Source organism: Ictalurus furcatus, chromosome 14 (assembly GCF_023375685.1).
Source record: "Ictalurus furcatus strain D&B chromosome 14, Billie_1.0, whole genome shotgun sequence".
Classification (NCBI taxonomy): Eukaryota; Metazoa; Chordata; class Actinopteri; order Siluriformes; family Ictaluridae; genus Ictalurus; species Ictalurus furcatus.
The window spans coordinates 10,559,880-10,582,924 of NC_071268.1; the positions used below are offsets into that span (position 1 = coordinate 10,559,880).

At 41.3% G+C, this 23,045-nt stretch overlaps 1 protein-coding gene across 2 annotated transcripts; it reads left to right on the plus strand.

The window, feature by feature from the left end:
• The first annotated feature begins 805 nt into the window (after positions 1 to 805).
• Positions 806 to 21,810, plus strand: etf1a (eukaryotic translation termination factor 1a). 2 transcript variants are annotated; one of them, XM_053640857.1, is made up of 11 exons: positions 806 to 983; positions 1,478 to 1,591; positions 9,153 to 9,328; positions 10,707 to 10,846; positions 12,818 to 12,956; positions 13,177 to 13,367; positions 16,576 to 16,705; positions 16,837 to 17,010; positions 17,838 to 17,902; positions 19,484 to 19,631; positions 20,321 to 21,810. In XM_053640857.1, the coding sequence occupies exons 2-11, from the start codon at positions 1,506 to 1,508 to the stop codon at positions 20,401 to 20,403; spliced, it is 1,332 nt and encodes a 443-aa protein (XP_053496832.1). In that variant the 5' UTR covers positions 806 to 983; positions 1,478 to 1,505; the 3' UTR covers positions 20,404 to 21,810. The 2 variants fall into 2 exon arrangements, with proteins under 2 accessions (XP_053496832.1, XP_053496833.1); XM_053640858.1 differs by lacking the exons at positions 806 to 983; positions 1,478 to 1,591 and adding an exon at positions 4,746 to 4,997.
• Positions 21,811 to 23,045: the final 1,235 nt, after the last annotated feature.

Genomic DNA, 23,045 nt, shown 5'->3' on the forward strand with positions numbered 1-23,045 from the left:
TGTTTATGACTACGTTCCTTGTTTATGTCTTTGTCTCTTGCCCAAGTAATTGCTTACATATCATCATACTTCTGCCTGTTTCCTGACTCTGATTCTGCTCTAGGTTTTGGATTTGTTTGCCTGTTCTCTCTCTCTCTCTCTCTCTCTCTCTCTCTCTCTCTCTCTTTCTCTCTCTCTCTAATTTTTGCATCACTTTAGGAAAAGTCACCAAATTTTTATTTTTTGAAAATTCTTCAAAAGGTGGTTTAAAGGTGTCTGAATGTCAAAGCAGATCAAATTTGAGCTGAACAGTATGAAGGCGTTAACTGAATGTCTTGACCTGTATCTGCATTATTTTATGCATTGCATCGCTGCCACATGATTGGCTGCATGATAACCATAGTCTTAAACCAGCCATCGTTTTAAACCTTCTTATTTATCAGCAGACTGAATTGTGCCTTATTAATTGAGTTTATGACACTTGACCATTGTAATGTAAAAAAAAAAAAAAAAAAATTCAAAGTTTTATATTTATATTTATGTTAATGCCTGTCCATGTAGCCGACTACATTTCCCAGTTATTCCGCCACACTTGTTTTTCGTACTTCCGGTATCACTGTAACCGACACACATTTTAAACCAATCCCATATTGCTAACTCACAGCGTCCTTCGAGGGGGTTGATACAAAAATGTCTCTCTAAAAGCTACGTAGTGCTCTAGATAGGGTATAGAAGGCCTTGCTTGTAGTGCGCCTATGTAGACAGAACAGAAGTGGTTGGAATGCAGCCATGGTTTCTACGCGCGTAACCAGGAAGTGGAAGAGAGTAGAGTGTAATCCCCTCCTCCTACATGTGAGTCGCCTTTTGCACCACGCGCCGTCGGTGAGGAGAGACGGAACCGGCGGGGAGAGGCGACGTCACAGCTAACTAACAACCGAAAAACCCGGCCGAGCGGAGAAAACACCGAGGGAGAGCGCGCGAGGAGACGGCGGAGTCTGATTCAGGTACAGGGGGTTGTTAAGGATATAATGAGTTAGGTTAGAGTGTTTTTTTTTAAAAAAAAGAAAAAAAAGAAGAAGTGCCGAAAGGGTTCGTGTTTCTAAGGGCAACGAGATAAAGTCGTGGATTTGGGTGGGAAGAAACAGAGGCCTAGGTTTGCCGCGCACTTTCCCACTGAGAAACGCTTTAATCACGTCAAACGGTTTATAATTTGTACTCTGGTTGTTTTTGCGGTTCCTGTACACAAAACAACACCGAAGAGAACAGATTTCCGGTCGTGTTTGTGTAAGCCTGGCGCTGCACGCTGCGTCAGGTGAGCCTCAGTGAGCTAGCGGTAACACTGCGCCGCTGAAAAAAATCTCCGCGAGTGTCTTTAAACACTGCAGAAAAGTCTAGACTTTACAACACGCTTCCACAGAGCATGATGCGGGAACAGTGTGACATTTAAACACGTTGTACGGTTTAACACGGCGTCTAATTTTTTGTTGCTCTTTTCCAGGTGCTGAAGCGATTAGAGAGCAGGGAAGATGGCGGACGATCCGAGCGCAGCCGACAGAAACGTGGAAATCTGGAAAATTAAGAAGCTCATCAAGAGTTTGGAGGCTGCCAGAGGGTATGCGGATGCGTTCAGATTATAGCTGGGGTGAATAAACGAATGAATGGGTTGGGGTTGTTCCTCAGTGCTAGCAGCTATCGCTTGCGGTTTAGCCGGACCTCTTGGTTTGCTAACAAGCCTGCTAAATGCTAGCTGATTAGCCGGGGCCTTGGGAGGAGTAGCGGTAACATCCGCGGTACAGGAACCGGCAAACGAGGAGCGGTTTAATTTGCCCACGCGGCTGATTTTATGCTTGTAGTAATGCAGCTTTGTGGCAAGCTATGCTGAATGTAATTCATTAGAATATCCGCCTGACTCCAAGTTGACTGGACACGTCAGTCTGAGTGCGGAGGGAAAAAAAAAGTAGTAGCTAGCTAACTGAGCAATGTGGCTGAATGAGTGTACTGAGAATTAGCTTAGTGTGGTTTCGTCTAACTGTCGGTAACGCGTCTTTTCATACATTAGTGACTGGTATTTATTTGGCCACGGTTTGCGCTTTATATGTGTATATATATATTTATATATTTGTGTTGGCTGTGCAATGCTAACAAACCGGCTGTAGCTGGTATAAGCTAGCAACGTTCTCTCAGAATGGCCCACGCGCCCTAAAACTGACTAAACCTAAGCGCGAGCCCTCATTTACACAAGCCGCGCTGGTCACGTGGTTTATAATGTCACTAGTTTCTACCGTTAGTTTATCGTGTGTGTGAGAGAGAAATGTGTTCGTGTGTGGTGGTAGTGGGATAATAGTGGCTCCGAGTAGTCTGTTTAAATAAGCCATGTGGGAAAAGCAGCATGCTCCACTGCCTTTCACCCTCCTTCCTTTTTACCAGGTAGTTATAGTCTAAGGACACACTTAAGTCCTTCGTTCAAGGACAGCCTGTGTGTGTGTGTGTGTGTGTGTGTGTGTGTTTGCCCTTTGACTGTATGTAACATAGGTTAGTGTGTTTAGTTTTGAAGAACTTCCCGGAAAACAACTAGACAGGAAAGAATCTGCGTTTGTTCCTGGCGGGCCGTGTACGTGTTGGCACGGGTCTGATCTCCGTTCCCTCTAAAGTTAATGAACCCAGTGTTCTGTCATTCAGTGCAATGAATGATTGTGCTTTTCAGAGTTGTTTCCATGCACGTGAAATAACGTGGCCTTTGATGAATGTGCGTGTTCCCAAATCAACACACACGAGACGTTATGTGTTTTTCTGCTACTCAGGACTATCAACTGTGTTTACACGGTCAATACTGCTGTGCGGTTGTTTTCTTTTTGTAGTGTTTACTGTATTGCTTATTATTATTAGTCTTTTGTTTGTTTAGTGTTTAACATTTGGGTTGTTACTTATCCGCTTGCCTGATATTTCTTTCGTAGTCAGTGTAGCGCTGTGATTCTGGGCGATCTTTTTTTTCTTCCTAACGTTAAACCCATCTGTGATGAGAGGAATGATGGTAAAGTTAACATGACGCTCGTTTCTAGCAAGAGCTGAAGCACTGTCTGAAAAACATTGGTGCCGTTATGGGGAAATATTCAGATTTACAGGATTGGTTCTTTTACGTGAAGGAAACCTCCACACTAAAACACATTCAACATGTTTATATTGAAACATTTGTGATGTGTTTAGAGATTCTGGTGCTAATTTGGTGGTTGGTGCTGTGTTTTGATTATTTCTGTTAGGAACTAGTAGTTGTGTGCCGTGCTGATGTCGCAGGGGACGTCCCTAGTGCTTTTGCTGTGGCGGTCACTAAGAGAAACATCTCAAAGATCTCAGACATTAGGGATAACTGTCAGGGTTTGCTGTCGGTTCAGAGTTTCCGAACGCACTGCAGTTATATGTTCTACAACACAGCTGCTCTGGATTACAGCAGGGGCTCGGCACAGCTAGTCAGCGGACAGGTATGGTGGCTTTAACGCTCGTATTAACATGAAAACTGAAGCTGCTTTTGCAGGTTTTACAGATGAGGAGTTGAAAGAACTGCACATACTACAGTTACAGTTCAAGTGGCTTTGTCATTTCAACCATATACAGCTGGTACAGTACACAGTGAAACGAAACAATGTTACTCCAGGACCATGGTGCTACATTAAACACACTAACCATATGAGACGACACAGAACTAAATAAGACCTACACATTTTTATATAAAGTGCACGTGCAAACGTGTACTAGCAACAAAGGACAGTACAGTAACTACTAAAACAGGACAATAGGCACAGTGACAGTGTAGCACCAAACAGTACACAGCTCCAGTGTGGAAGTGTCCGATATAATAGGTAGTGCAGAAGATAGGGGCCAAAGGGTAACAATATAATTTTAAAATGGTATAAATGTAAAGATAACACGCTATGAAGTAGTATTCAGCAGATTGGATTATACCAAATATGGACATAGCAGTTATTGTAGTAGCAGCCAGGTAAAGTGTATAATAGTGACAAAAAATTAAATACGATATATTTATAAGTACAGTAGCAGCAAAAATGCAATATAGTCAATGCAGGAATGTGCAGATATTGTAATGGGAGTGGGGTGGTGTTCAATTCAGAGGGTGTGTCTGTCTGTGTCAGTTCAGTCTCTGAGTATTGAGGAGTCTGATGGCTTGGGGGAAGAAACTGTTACACCGTCTGGTCATGAGGTCCCGTACGCTTCAGTACTTTTTCTAGACGGCAGGAGGGTGAAGTGTGTGTGTGTGAGGGGTGTGTGGAGTCATCCACAATGCGGGTGGCTTTGCGGATGCAGCGTGTAGTGTAAATGTCTATGATGGAGGGAAGAGAGACCCCACTGATCTTCTCAGCTGTCTTCACTATCTGCTGCAGGGTCTTGTGATCTGATACGGTGCAATTTCCGAACCAGGCAGTGACGCAGCTGCTCAGGGTGCTCTCAGTAGTTCCTCTGTAGAACGTGGTGATGATGCGCTTTTTTCAACCTTCGCAGAAAGTAGTGATGCTGCTGGACTTTCCTGGTTATGGAGCTGATGTGGAGGGACCAGGTGACGTTCTCCGCCAGGTGAACACCAAGGAATTTGCTGCTCTTGACGATCTCCACTGAGGAGCCGTTGATGTTCAGAGGAGAGTGGTTGCTCAGTGCTCTCCTGAAGTCAACAACCATCTCTTTCGTTTTGTCCACATTCAGAGACGGGTTGTTGGCTCTGCACCAGTCTGTTACCAGCCGCACTTCCTCCCTGTATGCTGACCCTTCGTTTTTGCCGATGAGACCCACCACGGTCGTGTCATCGGCGAACATGATGATGTGACGGGAGCCGTGTGTTGCTGCACATTCGTGAGTCAGCAGAGTGAACAGCAGTGGACTGAGCACACGGCCCTGAGGGGCCCCCGTGCTCAGTGTTGTGGTGCTGGAGATGCTGTTCCTGATGTGGTCTGACCAAGGTCTCCCAGTCAGGAAGTCCAGGATCCAGTTGCAGATGGAGGTGTTCAGGCCCAGTAGGTTCAGCTTTCCAATCAGGTGCTGCAGAGTGATGAATGCCAAACTGAAGTCTATGAACTGCATTTGACCATTTTTTTATCAGGGTGGGTGAGAACCAGATGTAGGGTGGTTGTGATGGCATCATCTATCGAGCGGTTGGGGCGATACGTGAACTGCAGCAGGTTCATTGAGGGGGCAGCAAGGTCTTGATGTGCCTCATGATGGGCATCTCGAAGCACTTCATGATGATGGATGTGAGTGCAACGGGACAGTAGTCGTTGAGGCGGGACACTGAAGTCTTCTTCGGCATAGGGACAATAGTGGTGGCCTTGAAGCACGTTGGACGACAGTGCTGCTCAGGGAGATGTTCAAGACCTCAGTGAGAACATCTGCTAGCTGGTCTGCACATCCTCTGAGCACTCTGCAGGAATGTTGTCTGGTCCAGCGGCTTTCCGTGGGTTGATTCTACATAGTTTTCCTCACATCAGCCATGGATAGTTACGGCACTTGGTTGTTGGGGGAGGGGGTGGTCTTCCTCGACGCCATGTCATTCTGTGCCTCAAACCGAGTGTAGAAGTTATTCAGCACATCTGGATGGGAGGCATCACTGTTACAGGTGGGTGATGTTGACCTGCAGCTTCTGGTTGGAGCATGTAGTGATTTTTCTTGGAGATGATGATGTCCTCAATGCACTTGATGGAGTTGGTCACTGATTCCGTGTATTCCTCCAAGTTGGTGGAGTTGTGGTTGGTTGCAGCCTCCCTGAAGATGTCCCAGTCACTGTGCTCAAAAGAGTCCTGAAGAGCAGAGATGGCTCCTGCTGGTCAGGTTTTTACCTGCTTCAAAACCGGTTTGGAGCGTCTGACGAGCGGTCTGTACACAGGAATTAGCATAACAGACATGTGGTCCGAGTACCTGAGGTGGGGGGCGGGGCTGTGGTCTGAGTAGCCGAGGTGGGGGCAGGGCTCTGCCTGGTACACGCCGGGGATGTTTGTGTGAACAAGATCCAGCGTGTTCGCCCCTCTCGTTGCAAAGTCTACATGTTGATGTAATTTAGGGAGCATTGATTTGAGATTCGCATGATTGAAATCTCCAGCGATGATGAACAGCCCATCGGGTTTGTGTGTTCTGCCGTTCGCTAATAGCCCCATACAGTTCAGAGCGCTTCCTTAGCATTAGCGCTGGAGGGAATGGATACTCCGATTATAATGACAGTGGTGAATTCCTGTGGTAAATAAAATGGTCTGCATCTTGTTAGATCAGGGGTGAGCAGTCTTATCCGGAAAGGGCCAGTGTGGGTGCAGGTTTTCATTCCAACCAAGCAGAAGCCACACCTGAGTCTATTGAAAGCCAAGAGCAACTAATTAAACAGGTGGAATCAGGTGTGCCTCCTGCTTGGTTGGAGTGAAAACCTGCACCCCCACCGGCCCTTTCCGGATAAGATTGCCCACCCCTGTGTTTGATGCGCTAACTCCACTAGGGATGAGCAGTAACTAGAAAATAGCACAGAGTTCTTGCACCATTCCGTGTTGATGTAAACACACAAACCAACACCACGAGCCTTGCTGCACAGAGCTGCACTTCTGTCGGCAAAAATAGCCCCATTTTGGACCCGGAGAGGCCGCTGCGTGCTACTGCCGCACCGCCATCTTGGATCGGTCAATTTATGGCATTTGGTAGCACGCAAGTGAGCAGTTGCGGGTTAATGGCCTTGCGCAAGGGGCCAGCACTGTCAGTTTGGTGGTGCTGGAATTTGAACTCGTGCCCTTCTGATCAGACGTCTTATCCACTCTGCTAGAGATGGAGCAAGGCATGAAACCCACTGTCTCTGCTATCAATAGATGGTCAAATGGAAAGCTATTAACCAAAGTGAATTTCTATCAACATAGTTTAAAAAGGTATAGCTTAAATTTTTATTACAAAATCTGTTCTGGAGGGCATTAAGGATCCCATGTTAATTATAAAGATTAATGCACAAGTTAATAATGGTGGATATTTCCTTTAAGCCAAATAAATATTGTCTAGCCCAAAAAAAGCTTCCTTTGCCATTTACATCTGCCATCATAAGTTTCAGGGTGTGTGTGTGTTTTTATTTATATATATATATATATATATATATATATATTATATATAGAGCATGATTCGTATAGAACTCATAAATGTGGTCAAGAAAATAGTTTTCTGTTGTAAATAGTGTTTGAGCTGGGTTTGCCAAAATAAGTAAGAAGTAAGGATCTTGTCTGTATTTTATCCCAGTATTTTTCCTTTTTATGGTACAGTTTGTGCAAAATTATTACGAGAAATGAAAATAGAAATGGTGGCGATTTTAATAATTGACATGTATTGAGAGTATGTTGTAAAGCCAGCACACACCGTGACTACATGGACAGCAGTAATCTAATTATTGACCTTGTTCTGAATAAGACAATATTCTGATTAAGGTGTTTACACGAGTAGTTTTTAGAATATTCCTTTCATGTTCCCGTTTTACATGTTATAGAACATAGATCGATTAACAGCACACGTGATTACGTCCCCATGCCATGCTGTCCGACGTTCCCTCCACAATTTCACGTATCGACATACAGTTTTGGGTGTTTCATTTTTAATTTTACAAAAGCTTCAAGTGCAGTTAATTTTTTGTCATGCTATACGTGCAAATAGACGACTGCTTGAAGCTGTGGGATGCATCCCAAACCACACACTTACCTACTATATAGTAGCTGAAATACATGTATAGGTTTCGAACGCAGCCGTGCTCTCTTGTTTGCTGTTAAACGGTTGAGCACTGCCGTGTGTGTACGTGTCCTGTCGCAAAATGCGGTGAAAACTCCCACACGATGTTAATGTGATTAAGGTGTGTACATGTCTGTAACGCACGTCTATAATGCGACTAAAACAGTAATACTCCACATCTTAATTTGATTTGTGTTTACTTTGAGTATGACTTTAGTCGGATTAAGGTCATCAGTAATCGCTGTTTACATGCTAGTTTCTTAATCGGAGTTAATCGGGTTAATATCAGATTATTGTTGTCCATCGAAACGTACTGAGTGTAGAATCTCTTGGTTTTGTTCTGCTCTGGAGTAGTAGCACTCTGAAGGCAAATGAGCAACAGGTGAGTTTACACGTTACTGCGTTTTTGAAAACGACGGTCAGTCTGAAAGCTCGCATGCCTCTGTCGACTGTGCCATCAGTTTTAAGATGTACTGTTGTGTTTGTCAGTTTTCTTTCGTTTGGTGTAGCCGGTTTCTTCCTTCCTACCAGAGATTTTATCAGATCCCCTTCAGTCTAGTTGTATTGTCCACAGCTTGTAGTCGTCTCGCTTCCCTGAAATAGCTGCGTTATCAGGCTCACTCAGACACGCGTTCAGTTTGGTGCTGCTTGTGTATATCTGCCACCTGATCACTAAGCGTACTGACATGCCTCAATGTGCCTCACTTATGAATGAGATGCTACATTGCAAAGCATCAGTTTGAACATTTTAACTGAATCACTGCGGTTGGTAATAATGTTTGTGTGTTTAGGTTTGTAGTAAAGAGGTGGTCTTTGCTTGTTATGGCTACACTGCCTACCACCTGCATCGAACCCTTCAAGGTTGTTTTCCTTGTTCGCTGAAGATAAGAAATCCGTTCTGACTAGAAATCATGTCTGTGTTGCTTTCAGCCAGGTGTGTACCAAGTTACAAGATTTCTCTACTCCCAAGTAGAACTGTGTGATATGTATCATAATATAATCTTTCCATAAGGATACTTTTTTGTTAGCAGTGCGGCATCAAAAGAGTAGAGTTAAAATTTATATATATATATATAATATATATGTGTGTATATGTAATATTTTTTCAGTTGTTTTATTCTGATTATAGTAAAGATAGATTTAGTTGATGGTTTCTCTCCTCCTCATCTAAAAATTTTTTTTTCAGGACCTTGTGCAACACAATACAGTAACATGTTAAACAGGACATCCAGTGCAAATGCACTACAATGTGAGACAAGGGCAAGAATTTCCAAAACATAAGGGCTGAATACTCACTGGGCATGCTAACTAGACAGGACAACAGAACAATATTCAATGGATTATGTGGCATTACAGGCTTATGTTGTCTGTATTGAGTGTGTTGACTGAGTCTCTCTCTCTCTCTCTCTCTCTCTCACACTGTGGCTTTCTCTCAGTAACGGGACCAGTATGATTTCGCTGATCATTCCTCCTAAAGATCAGATCTCCAGAGTGGCCAAGATGCTGGCTGACGAGTTTGGCACGGCTTCCAACATCAAGAGCAGAGTCAACAGACTGTCTGTGCTGGGAGCCATCACCTCTGTACAGCAGAGACTCAAACTCTACAATAAAGGTGTGTGTGTGTGTGTGTGTGTTTATTTTACTTTAGAACCAACTTCATTTCCTGTTTGAATACCGAGGAAGCTTGACAGTTTGAGATACTGTACTTGTGGCAGAGCTACATCCATGATTCTGTAAAGCTGCTTTGGGACTGCCTGTTAAAAGCGCTGTAGAAGTGCAGTTAGAAATGTAATTAAAAGATGTACGTTATACGTAATGATTTGGAATATTCTCTTTTGGCCATCTGTGACTGTGTGTGTAAGGGATAATTCAAGGCTAGCTGTGTGTTACACGATTTTAATGCACAACGCGGAGGTAAAGAAGCGCCTGACACAAAGCGGAGTGCATAAAAATCGTGTAACGCACACCTAGCTGTGGATTATCCCATTTTATACCTTGGTAACTTGCCAGTATTGATTGCAGTGCAAAATTTGTCTGAAAGGATAACAATAACGGTTAATTTCCATTATTTTATATACGGGACGTTAGATCTAGAATTCTGCCCGCTCTAAATCATACAGAGAAAAGTGATAGTAGTGCAATAAGATTACATTCATTTGAATTAATTATAATAAATAGGGGTGTGTGTGTGTGAGAGAGAGAGAGATTGACCTGTGTCTGCGCCACTTCTTTACAGATAATACTGCGCGAGTTTAACTATTCAAAAATAACTGAATTCTCAATATTCAAAAGCGTTTAACGTTATCTTCTCCAGTTCATCTTGTGCCTCAGCCCATTTATCAAAATTTTAAGAAGTTAAATGACATTGAAAAATTATCCATTTAGTTAAGTAAGGTAATTAGGAAATGTTTCCAATAGCTGTCTCACTCTGTATGCAACTGTAACTGTTACTATGGTTACAACTGTTTATAGGCAGTGCGTTAATTTAGAAGAGTCGTTAAACTGACCGAAACTACCTGTGCAAACAGCGGATCGAATGTACACCAACATGTGGTTTAGTTGTAGCATTTGTGTTTTTGTTCTTTGCTATGGTGATATGGGAGACTAATAGAGGAAAAATCAGTTACTACTTTCTCAGAAAGCAAATGATCAGACCAATCAAAAAAACAATGGAAATTCACTGAAGTGGAAAAGATGCGGGATGTGATGATTTTGCATCAGGTAGCAACCTAGACCTGTGAATTCATGAACCTCAGACTTGTGAACCATTTAAAAAAAAAAACAAAAAGGTGGGATGATGAGTGCTTTGGAGGGTAAACCAAAAAAATGGTGGCGATGCATATTATTCAGCAGTGACCACACCTTAGATCTTGATCTGGGGAGAATCGCCATCATCTTATCCATAGATGTGCCTTTCTGTCTGATGGGTTTTCTTGTTCGTGGTATTGGCGTATGTGATTAAGCATTTTTGTTATATGTATATTTTGCAGTGCCCCCAAACGGTCTGGTAGTTTACTGTGGCACCATCGTGACTGAAGAAGGCAAAGAGAAGAAAGTCAACATTGACTTTGAGCCTTTCAAACCCATTAATACCTCGCTTTATCTCTGTGACAACAAATTTCACACTGAGGTAAGTTCTGCCCTCGTGTGAGTTTCTGCTTAAAGACCATGGCATGCGTGAGCGAGGGTGAGATTATCAGCGTGTGTAACAGTGTGCACTTTTGGGAATGGGGGTTTTGAATAGTGCTCTTTCAGCAAAACTCAACCAGTTTGAGTCTGAAATTGTTTGCACATGTAAATCACATGAATATGATGAGCAAGCGATGGGAGGATCAGCAGTACTGTGCTTCTGAAATCCTACAGGTTACTTGTTGCGTGACCCGTCATTGCTCATGATGGAAAATAATCAGCTCATAAAGTACAGGTCATCACTGACTAATTACAGACTAATTGGAATAACGCTGTATAGAAAAGCAAATTGAACCCGAACAGTGCAAACCTTGATTGATGCTTGATTGTTGTGTTTTGTATTTCGATGTTGTATATTTGTAATTTGTTGCTGTCCTCTTGGCTGGGGTCACTCTTGTTCGAGAGATTTTTAATCTCAATTACTTTTTTTTTAACCTGGTTAAATAAAGAAAACGAAACAGAAGTAGTTTACTTTGAATTAAGTGCCGTCTAATGTCAACAGTGTCACACGAGATGGCTATGATTTTGTTCTGCTTTATTGTTCAAACAGACTACTGACATCTAGTACTGACCAGCAATACATCAATTGAAAAAGCTGAACTGCCCCACGCGCGTGTACACACACACACACACACACACACACACACACACACACACACACACACACACACACACAGCTATACTATTATCTGACTGCTCCCCATGCTGTTATCTACATGATCTTGTACTCTTGTTCATCCTCTACAGTCCAATGCCTGTGCTGGGAGTTCAACTTGTCTGTGTTAGGAAGCCAACTGAGTGGATTATTTAATTCAGTTTGTTTTAATGCAGGTTTTTCCACAGAAAAACCCCCCACAAAACCAAGGTTTAAGTTCAGGCATTCTGAATAAAAAGACAATGGCTGTATTTTCATAAAGTTGTCATATCCACATCTACTTTTTTTTGTGGATGTGAAGATTACTCTCCTTTACATTTGAATAAAAAAAAAAAACGGGATTCAGCACATTTCCTTAATTTTCCGCGCAACTGGCCGTACATGGGAACTACCTGGAGGTCGTCTCTAAGTAAGAAACGTCAGACAACATGCCATACGATCATCCAGTCATTTGAGCCAGACATTTGGATTGGTTCTTTTACCGTGTTTTTCATTGGGAATATAAAATTGAGAGAAGCTCAGTTAAGAAGGTTTTGTGCACGTACATAGAAAGAAAATGAATGGTCACCTTGTCGCTTGCTAGTACGAACTAGAGGTCGACTGATTTAATCGGCATGGATAATCACAAAAACAGTTTGAGAACGGCCTCTAGAGGTAAAATAAAAACCATCACTGACTGATTTTATGTTGTTTGAAGTGTTTTTGGAATCATTTTGGATGTTTATTTTTATTTGTGGTGGGAGTTCACATGTTAGAAACAAACTGTTTATTTGGAGTGTTACTTTTTGGTTCAGTTTGAATGTATCTTTTATTCACTTTATAATTTATTAATTATGTTCATTTGTATTATATTTTTTCATGTACTGTTTATTATTGTGATAAAGTAATAATTTACTACGAGTGATGTTTTCATTTAGTATCATGTTTAAAACCTATCGGTTGATTAGTTGGTTATGGGAAGGTACAGCCCAACCTAGTTATGGGTAAAATCCACTAGAGGTCGGTTGACCTCTAATATGAACGCATGGTAGGTCTTTTAATTTCACGCCTTCTAGTATACCTGTACGTGTGAGACTGTTTGGCTTGTGTGAAAGTACACCAGCCATGTGCAGGTTTATTTCAATGCCCTTATAGACAGTGTTTTTAATTTTTCGTTTGTTTGTTTTGACTGTTTTGACTCTATACTCTCCTTTGTTTGAGTTTGACACATGGACATTTCATTATTACTTCTCTTTCCCTCTCTCCTTCCTTTTATAGGCTCTGACGGCGTTGTTGTCCGACGACAGCAAGTTTGGCTTCATCGTGATTGATGGTAGCGGAGCACTATTCGGGACCTTACAGGGCAACACCAGAGAAGTGTTGCACAAATTCACAGTGGACCTACCCAAAAAACATGGTACACAACGCACTCGCGCGCGCACACACCTATCCAGCTCTGAGTGGTAATTAGCTTGAAAGCAGTGTCCTCTTACTAAGGTGTCACTTTCATCTGCCCTGTGTTGGAACTTGAATACTTAATCAGAAAAGCCTTGTGGTGCAGGAGCTGATTTTATTTCTCTCTCTCTCTCTCTGTGTGTGTGTGTGTGTGTGTGTGTGTGTGTGTGTGTGTCTGTCAGGTCGTGGAGGACAGTCTGCGCTGCGTTTTGCACGATTGAGAATGGAGAAGAGACATAACTACGTGCGTAAGGTGGCCGAGACAGCGGTGCAGCTCTTCGTGTCCAATGATAAAGTCAACGTAGCTGGCTTGGTGCTTGCTGGTTCAGCAGACTTCAAGACCGAACTCAGCCAGTCTGACATGTTCGATCCGGTACGAGTGAAAGCAGTTTTCAGCTTTGCACAGAGTATTATTCAGTTATTACTCTTGGGGCCTGCACAAAATACTGGAACTTCTAGCACCAGAAAACTGAAACTGTTTGCCACGGGTCCGATACCAGCGATTCCAGTTGTTTGTGGTTTTTTTTCCTTTTTTTTTTTCTTCTTTTCAAGACTGATCCCAGCAGAACCCAGTGGTACGTAGGAGCTAGGCTAGCTACTGTTTATCGCTTAATTTGTTTCGCATATCATGTTATTTTGCATGTTAACATAATAAGCACTACCATTTACGCAACTACTAAAAGACATTCACAACACAGGGGGGGAGAAAACACAAGCACAAACTGTTTTTATGACACAAAGGAACTGGAATATTTTCATTTTCCATCTTCTAAAGGAGCCAGATTCAGAAGTTCAGGGCGTACTGATAAAATCCCTACAATGACTGTTTACATGCACATCAGTATTACGATATTAATCTGAATTCGTCAATATTCTAATTAGTATTGATTCACATAAACGCCGCAATCTGACTGCCCGATTCAGATTAAGACTATTTTGATTCCCCAAATTCTGAATCCCAGCCCTGGAACATGCCTGTAGTAATCAAAAATGTGTTGCATATAAACACCTTATTCAGAAAATCCACTGAAGGGAGGTTGTATGCACATGCTCAGTCCGCAAGGAATTGTGGGTGCTAACCGATGTTTAGCTGTAGGCTAGGTATTTAGGAATGGCAACTCTGGCATACTTACATCAACCATGTATACAGGAATATTCTGATGCTGTACGCATATAAACATCATATTCAGAATATGGCTGCAATCCATATATAAACCTTAAACAGAATTTGATTTGTATGTAAATATAGTCAATATTACCATTTGTTTCAATAATAATAATAATTTGTTAGATGGCACAATCCAAACACCTCTTTTCTCATGTTGAACTTAATCAACACGATGGCTTTTATTGCACTGACTGTCTGTTCCATTCATTTCCACTCAGTTGGTTGAGAATGAATTCGATGATCTAGAAGTGGATGTACAGATGTTTCCTGTTTGGAAGAGCCTTATTCTTGCTTTTAAATGTGTTGTGGAGAAGCAAATATTTCAGCTTAATAACCTGGCCTTGGTTCCAGTTCTCAGTGTTCTATTCAAAACGCCACAGTAATTACACCCATTCTCCCATCTCTGAAGTGGCAGTATTTCTTCTTGGCTTGTATTACTTGCTTGTGTATACTCTACGACAGTAACAATTCAGCATTTTTTTTGTCTTCAGTTTGGGTTAGCTTAGCTTAAAAAGGTTTCGCTTACCCATTTCTATTTTACACTCTCATATTTCACTTATCCAGAACCCTGTGAGGAGCTTGCAGCTTGGATCTAATTCATTTTGCTGGACTATACATGATCAGACAGCAGGAAGAGACCTTCCCTTCCCGGTTTAATATCACTGCTGCCAGACATGTGGCTTGTAATTCTTTACTCAGTGCTGTCTGATATAGCATCATCCATGCTGACCTTCTTAAACATCATTTCAGTACTAGTTATCTTGCTGAACTCTCAGCTATCCTTTAACGCCTCCTTGTACTTCACCTTTCAGGCAGTTCATAAAAAGGCTTACTGTCCTCAGCTCGGCATGTGCAGCGATATTCCTGAGACTGCCTCTGCCTCTCCTTACTCTCTTAGCTCTGACAAGTCCATGTGTAACTCCAAAACCTAAATACTACATTTTTGCCCGGTTTTGTTGCATATCAATTGGGCTGGATATCATATCCGCTCCAGCTTTACTATGCTCAGCTAAACATGTGACTCATGGAGCTTTATCCTGTTCTTACAAAGCTGAAGTGATATTGTGGACTTGGGTTTACAGTAAATGCACTTATTATGACCTTTACATGGAGTGAACTTTTGCATTTTAGGTTTAATTTCTCTGCTACCAATTACAGGGGATTAATGTAATGCCTATCCACAGTCCTATTGGGAATGTGGTTAAAAAAAAAAAAAAAAAAGTGTTCCACATGCCCAGAGATAACTGCAGTATAACAGCTGTCCCTTTTCCTTGCCGCTTTAATCTCTACATTCTCTACTGCACCCTACTCATACCCAAATGCTAGCGCTCCCACACCATCTGTTCTGCTCATCTAGTTGCTATTAATCGCTTTCTTTTTAGTCCCAGTTATAGCTTTTTTCGCTGTTGGCTATTTAAAAAAAAAAAAAAGAGCAAGAGCTTCTTATTTCAGTCACCATTTGCTAGCAATGTTCAATGTCCTATTAATGAGAAATTCGCCATGGAACAGTGTCAACATCAAATGTTCGACTCAAAGTTCCAAAATGCAATTAACATCTATGCTGCAGTTGCACTACAGTGATCTGCGAGTTGACGAGCACAATGGTGATGACCAAGGTGTTGGTATAAAAGTTTGAGCAGAGTGTACTGACGAGAAGGTGAGAGACTTGGACAGAGATTGAAATGAGCGCTTTTTCCTTTAGGTGGAAATGGAGATCTCAACAGGTAGTCAGATGGCGTTGTGGTGGGGGAAAACGATTAACCAAAGTGAAAATGTTAAAGAAATAGGAAATGTCAACTCAGATTTTCATGACTGAATAAAACGAGGCAGTGGTGGCTCAGTGGTTGAAGGCTCTGGGTTACTGATCAGAAGGTCAAGAGTTTAAGCCCCAGCACTGTCAAGCTACCAGAGTTGGGCCCTTGGGCGAGGCCCTTAAAATGCCTCGTCTGGTCCGATGAACATTTCTGAACAACCTTCAATAACGCCAAGATTTACAAAGTTTTTCGTGAGTGTCTTAAGGAGATGGGCTTTAATCACTCTGTGGAACATCGAAACCCGCTTAAACTGATAAATTCAAATAACTCCAGCTAACAACAAAACCACGATACGCTCACGGAGCTGCTGTCTGTCCATCTTGATTGGTGGAACCCTGGTACATAACCAGACTCATTCTGACCAATGAGAGGACATTTTCCTCATATGTGACTTGCATAAACACGTTTTGGTATGTTGCCTTGTGAAAGTGAACCGAGGCAAGGAGAAAGTGCACTGTTTAAGTCCCGTTTCAGAACACAGCACAGATCTAGAGGTCTGAAAACGCCCTTAGTTTGAACGTTGCGAGCGTATGCAAAGGTTAGGCTTTGTAGTGACGTACAGAAACGTAACTGATTTGTGTGACTTTGTTCCATTGCAGAGGTTACAGGCAAAGGTGCTGAAGCTGGTCGACATTTCTTATGGAGGAGAGAATGGTTTCAACCAGGCCATCGAGCTATCGGCCGAGGTCCTCTCCAACGTGAAATTCATACAGGAGAAGAAACTAATAGGTACATATTGTGTTGAATTTAAAAAATCCCGAGTGGAAGAATGTTTTTGGAAATAATGTGATTTTTTAAAAAAATTATTATTAATTCAATCGATTAATTTTTTTGAGTGCTTCTTTGAATGCCCCCCCCAGGTCGCTATTTTGATGAGATCAGCCAGGACACGGGGAAATACTGTTTTGGTGTGGAGGATACGCTGAAGGCCCTGGAGATGGGAGCAGTGGAGATCCTCATTGTTTACGAGAACCTGGACACCATGAGATACATCCTACGAGTACATGGGGCTGAGGGCAACGGAGCAGAAAATGGTACACACACACCCATACACCATGATCATACTGTGGGTGCAACAAATAGACAACAGCAGAGGTGCACACAAACACTGGTGTCCACACACACACGCACACATGATTAGACACTTTTGTTACTCCACAGGCCTGTACTCATTAGATACATGTGCTGTATGAGTATACAGAAGCTTGGCTACACACTGAGGTGTGATGCATGTTTACAGAGAGTAGAACAAAGTCAAGGGCAGAGGATCAAGCTCTTTTCGAGCAGTAGCAGCCAGCTGTCAGGTGTGTGTAGTGTTTTGCTTGTTATTCCAGACTCTGGCCTATTTGACTATTAGCCTTGGACAGGATAACATGCATCCTTACTGTAGGTAAATTCTTTTGTCAAACTTGGATAAGCTGAGCTAGCTAAATGGGAGAGGTGTGTGTTTTTGTGCGTGTGTGTTCAGAATGGAGTTAAATGGTTCACGACTCCAAGATGGCTGATCCTGATTTATAGGTATTTAGGTCAAATTTGTTGGCAAAATTCACATCTGTACATTTTAAAACAAAGACTTTCTCAGTTTCTCTACAGAAATTATTCCAGGAATGGTATTATGTGTGTGATCTGATGAAGTTGGTTAAAAGCTGTTAAGCTCTTCATGGTCCAGTAAGCAAATTATTATTGTAGTTTTTATGTACAGTATTTGGGGGGAGGGGTCATGATTTTCATTTTGGAGGAAATTCACCATTATCAAAGTTTTTATTATATGTATGAAGTTATTTGCCTTGTCAAGTGTTCACACTTTAAGTATGTGAAACTATAAAAACCAGACTGGATAATTTTACTGGATTCGTTTCAGATGAGAAGACCATTTATTTGACACCTGAGCAAGAGAAGGACAAGTCCCACTTCACAGACAAGGAGGTGTGTGTGTGTTGTGCATTTATTCATGTGTCGAATAGATTTGTGTAAAAGGTCACATTCTGTGTTGAGGCTTGCACCTGTTTATACACACAGAGCACTGTGAAAAAGTATTTCTTCTGTGTTTATGTAGATCTCATACTAAATTGTTTCAGAAATTAAAACAAAATCCAAGATAAAACAAAGGCAACCTGAGTAAACATGACATACAGTTTTTTATTGATTATATTATTTATTAAAGCAGAAGTGTTATCCAATACCAACTGTGCATGTGTGAAAATGTATTTACCCTCATAGTTACTAATTCCCCAAATCTATGAAACTGCATTCATAATGGGGTTCAGCTGGACTAGACACAACCAGGCCTGCTTACTGCAAACCCTGTTCAATCACATAAACACTTACGTAGAACTTTTTCAGCAACATGAAGTTGGTTAAAAGGTCTTACCCAGTAACACACTATGCCAAAGATAAAAGAAATTCCAGAAATGATGAGGAAGAAGGTGATTGAAATACACCAGTCTGGGTAGGGTTATAAAACTATTTCAAAGGCTCTGGGACTCCAAAGAACCACAGTGAGAGCCATTATCTCCAAATGGAAAAACTCTGAAGTCACAAAAGAGTCAAGGAGAACATCAAAGGTCACTGTTCATGACTCCACTATCAGAAAGACACTTGGCAAAAATAGCATCTATGAAAGAGTGGTGAGGTGAAAACCACTGCTAACCCAGAAGAACATTACGGCTCATCTGAATTTTGCTAAAACACACCTTGATGATCCTCAAAACTTTTGGGAGAATGTTCTGTGAAATGAAGAGTCAAAAGTGGAACTGTTTGGGGAAACAGGGGTCCTGTTACATCTGGCATAAACCAAACGCAGAATTCCGTAAAAAGAACATCATACCTATGGTCAGGCATGGTGGTGGAAGTGTGATGGTGTGGGGATGCTTTGCTGCTTCAGGACCTGGGCAACTTGCAATAATTGAGGGGAAACATGAATTCTGCTCTCTACCAGAAAATCCTAAAGGAGAATGTCCGGTCTTCAGTCCGTAAGTTGAAACTCGGGCGTAACTAGATTATGCAGCAAGACAATGATCCAAAGCATAGGAATAAATCCTAGTTCTAGAAGTAAGTGAAAGACTGATCTCCGGTTATTGGAAGTTTTTGGTTGCAGTTATTGCTGCTAAAGGTGACACAACCAGATTTTAAGTTTAAGGGGGTAATTCGATTTTCACAGTGGTGATAGGTGCTGGAGAACTATTTTTGCTTCAATAAAAAATAAAACAACGCACAATACAGTTTTTATTTTTTTACTCAGGATGCCTTTGTTTTATGTTGTATTTTGTTTGAAGATCTAAGACGAGTTAGTATGAGAGAGACACAAAAACAGAAGAAATCAGCGACTAAATCAGTGAAATACTTTTTCACAGCACTGGACCTAGCAAATAAGTGTCTGTCCTTTGAAAAGAGGAAAAGCAAACTGTGCCTTTTAAAGCATATATTTTGAACTACTTTCTGTTATACTGATAGTATTATTGTTTTCAAATAAAATGTGTGTCCTTGGTTAATTTGTGCATCGGTCAGACGGGGCAGGAGCACGAGCTGATCGAGTGTATGCCGCTGCTGGAGTGGTTTGCTAATAACTACAAGAAGTTTGGAGCCACGCTGGAGATCGTCACAGATAAAAGTCAAGAGGGTTCGCAGTTCGTGAAGGGATTTGGAGGAATTGGAGGTGGGTACACGGCCTGTGCATTTTTAAATATTTGTATTTTATTTTTTTGTGTTTGAATGGTACAGTCACTGTTCAGGTATTCGTTATGCCCTACATCTTTACAGTGGCAGTTCTAACCTTTGTCAAAGTTACCCAATGACAGAGTGCTTCCTCTTACAGCGTTAAATACACTCCACCCCTCAACCGAACAAAAACAAATCAGTTTGGATATTAAAATATTTAAATTAGGCAGACGGCATGTTTCTACCTTTTTATTTTATTTATTTATTTATATTTCTGGATGATTTCAGTTTTAAAACGAGGGCATGCTGATGTGTAGGACTCAATATTATGGTTGGGTTATTTTTGTTAAATCTGCTGTTGACATGACTTGTTAATAATTAATGATGAAAACCTTGTTTGCGTCTTAGTTTTGCGTTGGAGTTCTGTAAGCAAGTATTGACTGTGCGTAAATCGTCCAGCGCTACTTACAGAATCTTTCTGATTAACTATCAACTTTAATAATGGTTAAAAATAATCCCGGGGTGGAGGGGTTCAGTGATGATTGCTTCCTTGTGGGTTCTGGGGGAAAAAAACAAAGCATAAAAGCCATACCATACTGAACGCATTTAGAACTCTTATTAATCCTGAATAATTGAAAAGAATGACCACTGAATACAAGTTTCTTTCACTGTGTGCGTGTGTTTCAGGTATCTTGCGGTACAGAGTGGATTTCCAGGGGATGGAATACCAGGGAGAAGACGACGTGATTTTCGATTTGGATGACTACTAGGTAGTCTGAGACTGAAAGGAGAAGCGAAATGGGAAAATAAATGATATGGAGAGAAAAATCCAGAAAGAAATCTCTTTCTTTTGCAGCAAGCGAGTGTGTGGACCCTAATTAACCACAAACACACATAAAACACACACACGGGCAGTTTCCGAAGCTGAAGAGGAATTAACTGTCCGTCAATCAAACGAAGGACAGCACCTTTCACGAATAACAAATATGCTCCTGCCTTAGAGCGCTCTGATTGGATAAGACTTTGCGTCATTTTGTTTATTATTTCCCTTTTGAAGTCAAGAAGTGACAGCACGTGCCCATGATGTAACTCTGAACAGCCCCAACAAAGAACCATCTCTGGACTCACTCCTCTTATAAAGAAATATATATTTTTCTTTATATCCCTCTCCCTCCCTCGTTTATTTTTTTCCATCATCAACCCATCCTTACCTCTCTGGGTCCTTTTTGCATTTACACTGGCAATTGCTGCTGCTGTGTTTTATGACAGTGTGGGATTTTTTTTACCTGGGTTTCTGTAGCGAAAGGGGGGGGGACTAAACAAGTATTAAATTTGAACTGCTTAAAATCCAATATCCATACATGTGACCTGGTTTGTTATTGTTTTTTTGTTTGTTTTTTTGTTTGTTTGTTTTTTTCCCCTGGAGAGACAAGGATGATGGCATTGGTTATCATCAGATAAAATACTTTGTCAATCTTTGTAAGGCTTTTACAGTGCTTTTTGTTTCTTTTTTTCCTTAGTCAAGATGGAGAAAATTGTTTGCTTTGCGAGTCCTTCATACTCAATTCACACCGAACGGCAGATTTGCTCTGAAGTCACTCGCCATGATTAAGAGCCTGAAAATGGGCATTTGAAGACTTTTAACGAATGAACGATCAGGATTCGTTTTTGTTTCGGATCAGACTGTGTATTACCCTGGAGTTGTATTTAGCCAAAGCTGATATTGCCAATGACCAATTATACATATGGGACTTTTCTTGTCCAAACTTAATAAAATAAACAGAATCCCTCTGAAGCAGTTAGTGGCATTCAGTAGGGTTTTCCGTTACACAAATACACGTGATTGATCATAAGGAAGCTGAATTTGCAACAGTTTTATAGACCTGTGCTTGCTCATTTGGCAAGATCAAAAAATCCATACTGTACAGTTGAATTGCGTGAGATACAAATATCCCAAACGCTCCACCAATAATCATGGGGTCACTCATGATAGTTTGGCGATTTGTTAAAGTGTCACGATTGTGCGCTAATTCAATTACACAAAGCCGGGGGAATTTTTCTAAGAGCCTATTGTGCTGACTGGATTTCTTTTACATGCATCATTTACGTGCTATTTGGCAACTCATGTCTGTCCTGAAGCTGCTCATGAATGAACAATGAAGCGCACTACATTTCCATCTAGCTTTGTTTGTCTTTATTTGAAATCGACCCTTGTGTTTCAAGTGTGTAAATGTTTCAGAGGGGAAATGATTTACAATCTGCTGGCTGTTAGAGCTGAGACATGATCATCTACACTTTCCAATCCGTTCTCATCCAAACTGGTTAGTCATTCAGGCAGCATGTCTGCCTCTTACAGTCGAATGGACTAAACGGGTGTTGGAATGAAATTTGCTAGATTAGACCATCTGAAGATAATGCAGTTTGTGTGCACACCGTCAGATGAAAGTTATTTGGACTAGCCAGAGATCTTTCTTGGAATGACTGTAGATATTCTAAAGGACATAAATATTGTTTTGACATGAACTGTGTGTATATATACATTATAATTAGTGCAGAACGTTTGAATCTGTAGACTTGACATTAAGGATTTAATTTCAAAGTGACATTACTTAGGTAATTTGAGTCGAAGTTTAGACCTTCTGTGATGAAAAACTGATGTTTTAATCAATGGGGAGGGAAAGTAAGTTCTATTTAGTGCAGTGTGGTGGTGCGTCAAATAGTGTTCAGGGTCCTCAGTTCTATCCTGACCTCAGTTTAATGATGGTGTGGAGATCTCCCTGTTTCACTGGTTTTCTCTCACTTCCTAAAAACATGCGGGCATGTAGATTGACTATTCTAAATTACCCAAAGGTGCGAATGAGTGTGTGAATGTGTGTTCTCATGCTGCCGTGCGATAACCTGGCATCTCATGCAAGGTGTATTCTGCCTTGTGCCCAGTGTTCCCAGCTCTGGATCAAGTCATTACTGCAGGTGAATGACTGAAAGAAAGTAAGTTATAATTAGAGCAAACCATGGATGAATAAATCTCTGTTGCTGGGTTCTGTATGGGTGCTCCATTTCTATTTGAATCCTAAATATTTTGTGTGATTTTTTTATATAATATATTTATTTTTTTACACTGAAGTTTTAAGTGATTACATAGGCTCAAGTTAAAAACTCTTAAAACCTCAAAGCTTTTCATACCAACAAATACAAGCGTTAGTGTGTAAATGCTGAATCAATTTTGCTTCCATCATTTTAAACATTGTTCTATTTGTTGTGTTGATGAGGCCCAGTGCCTATAATAAGTGTGTGTATATACACTCCCCTTCCACTTTAATAGGAACACCTGCTCATTTATGCTGTTATCCAATGAGCCAATCATGTGGCAGCAGCAGCACCATGCACATCAGTGTAAATCCCGGGGAAGAGC

Coding starts and splice junctions, on each gene's coding strand:
- etf1a (XM_053640857.1), top strand. CDS start 1,506: ATGGCGGACGATCCGAGCGCAGCCGACAGAAACGTGGAAATCTGGAAA. Junction 9,329..10,706: donor ACTCAAACTCTACAATAAAG/GTGTGTGTGTGT, acceptor TATATTTTGCAG/TGCCCCCAAACGGTCTGGTA. Junction 13,368..16,575: donor AGTCTGACATGTTCGATCCG/GTACGAGTGAAA, acceptor GTTCCATTGCAG/AGGTTACAGGCAAAGGTGCT.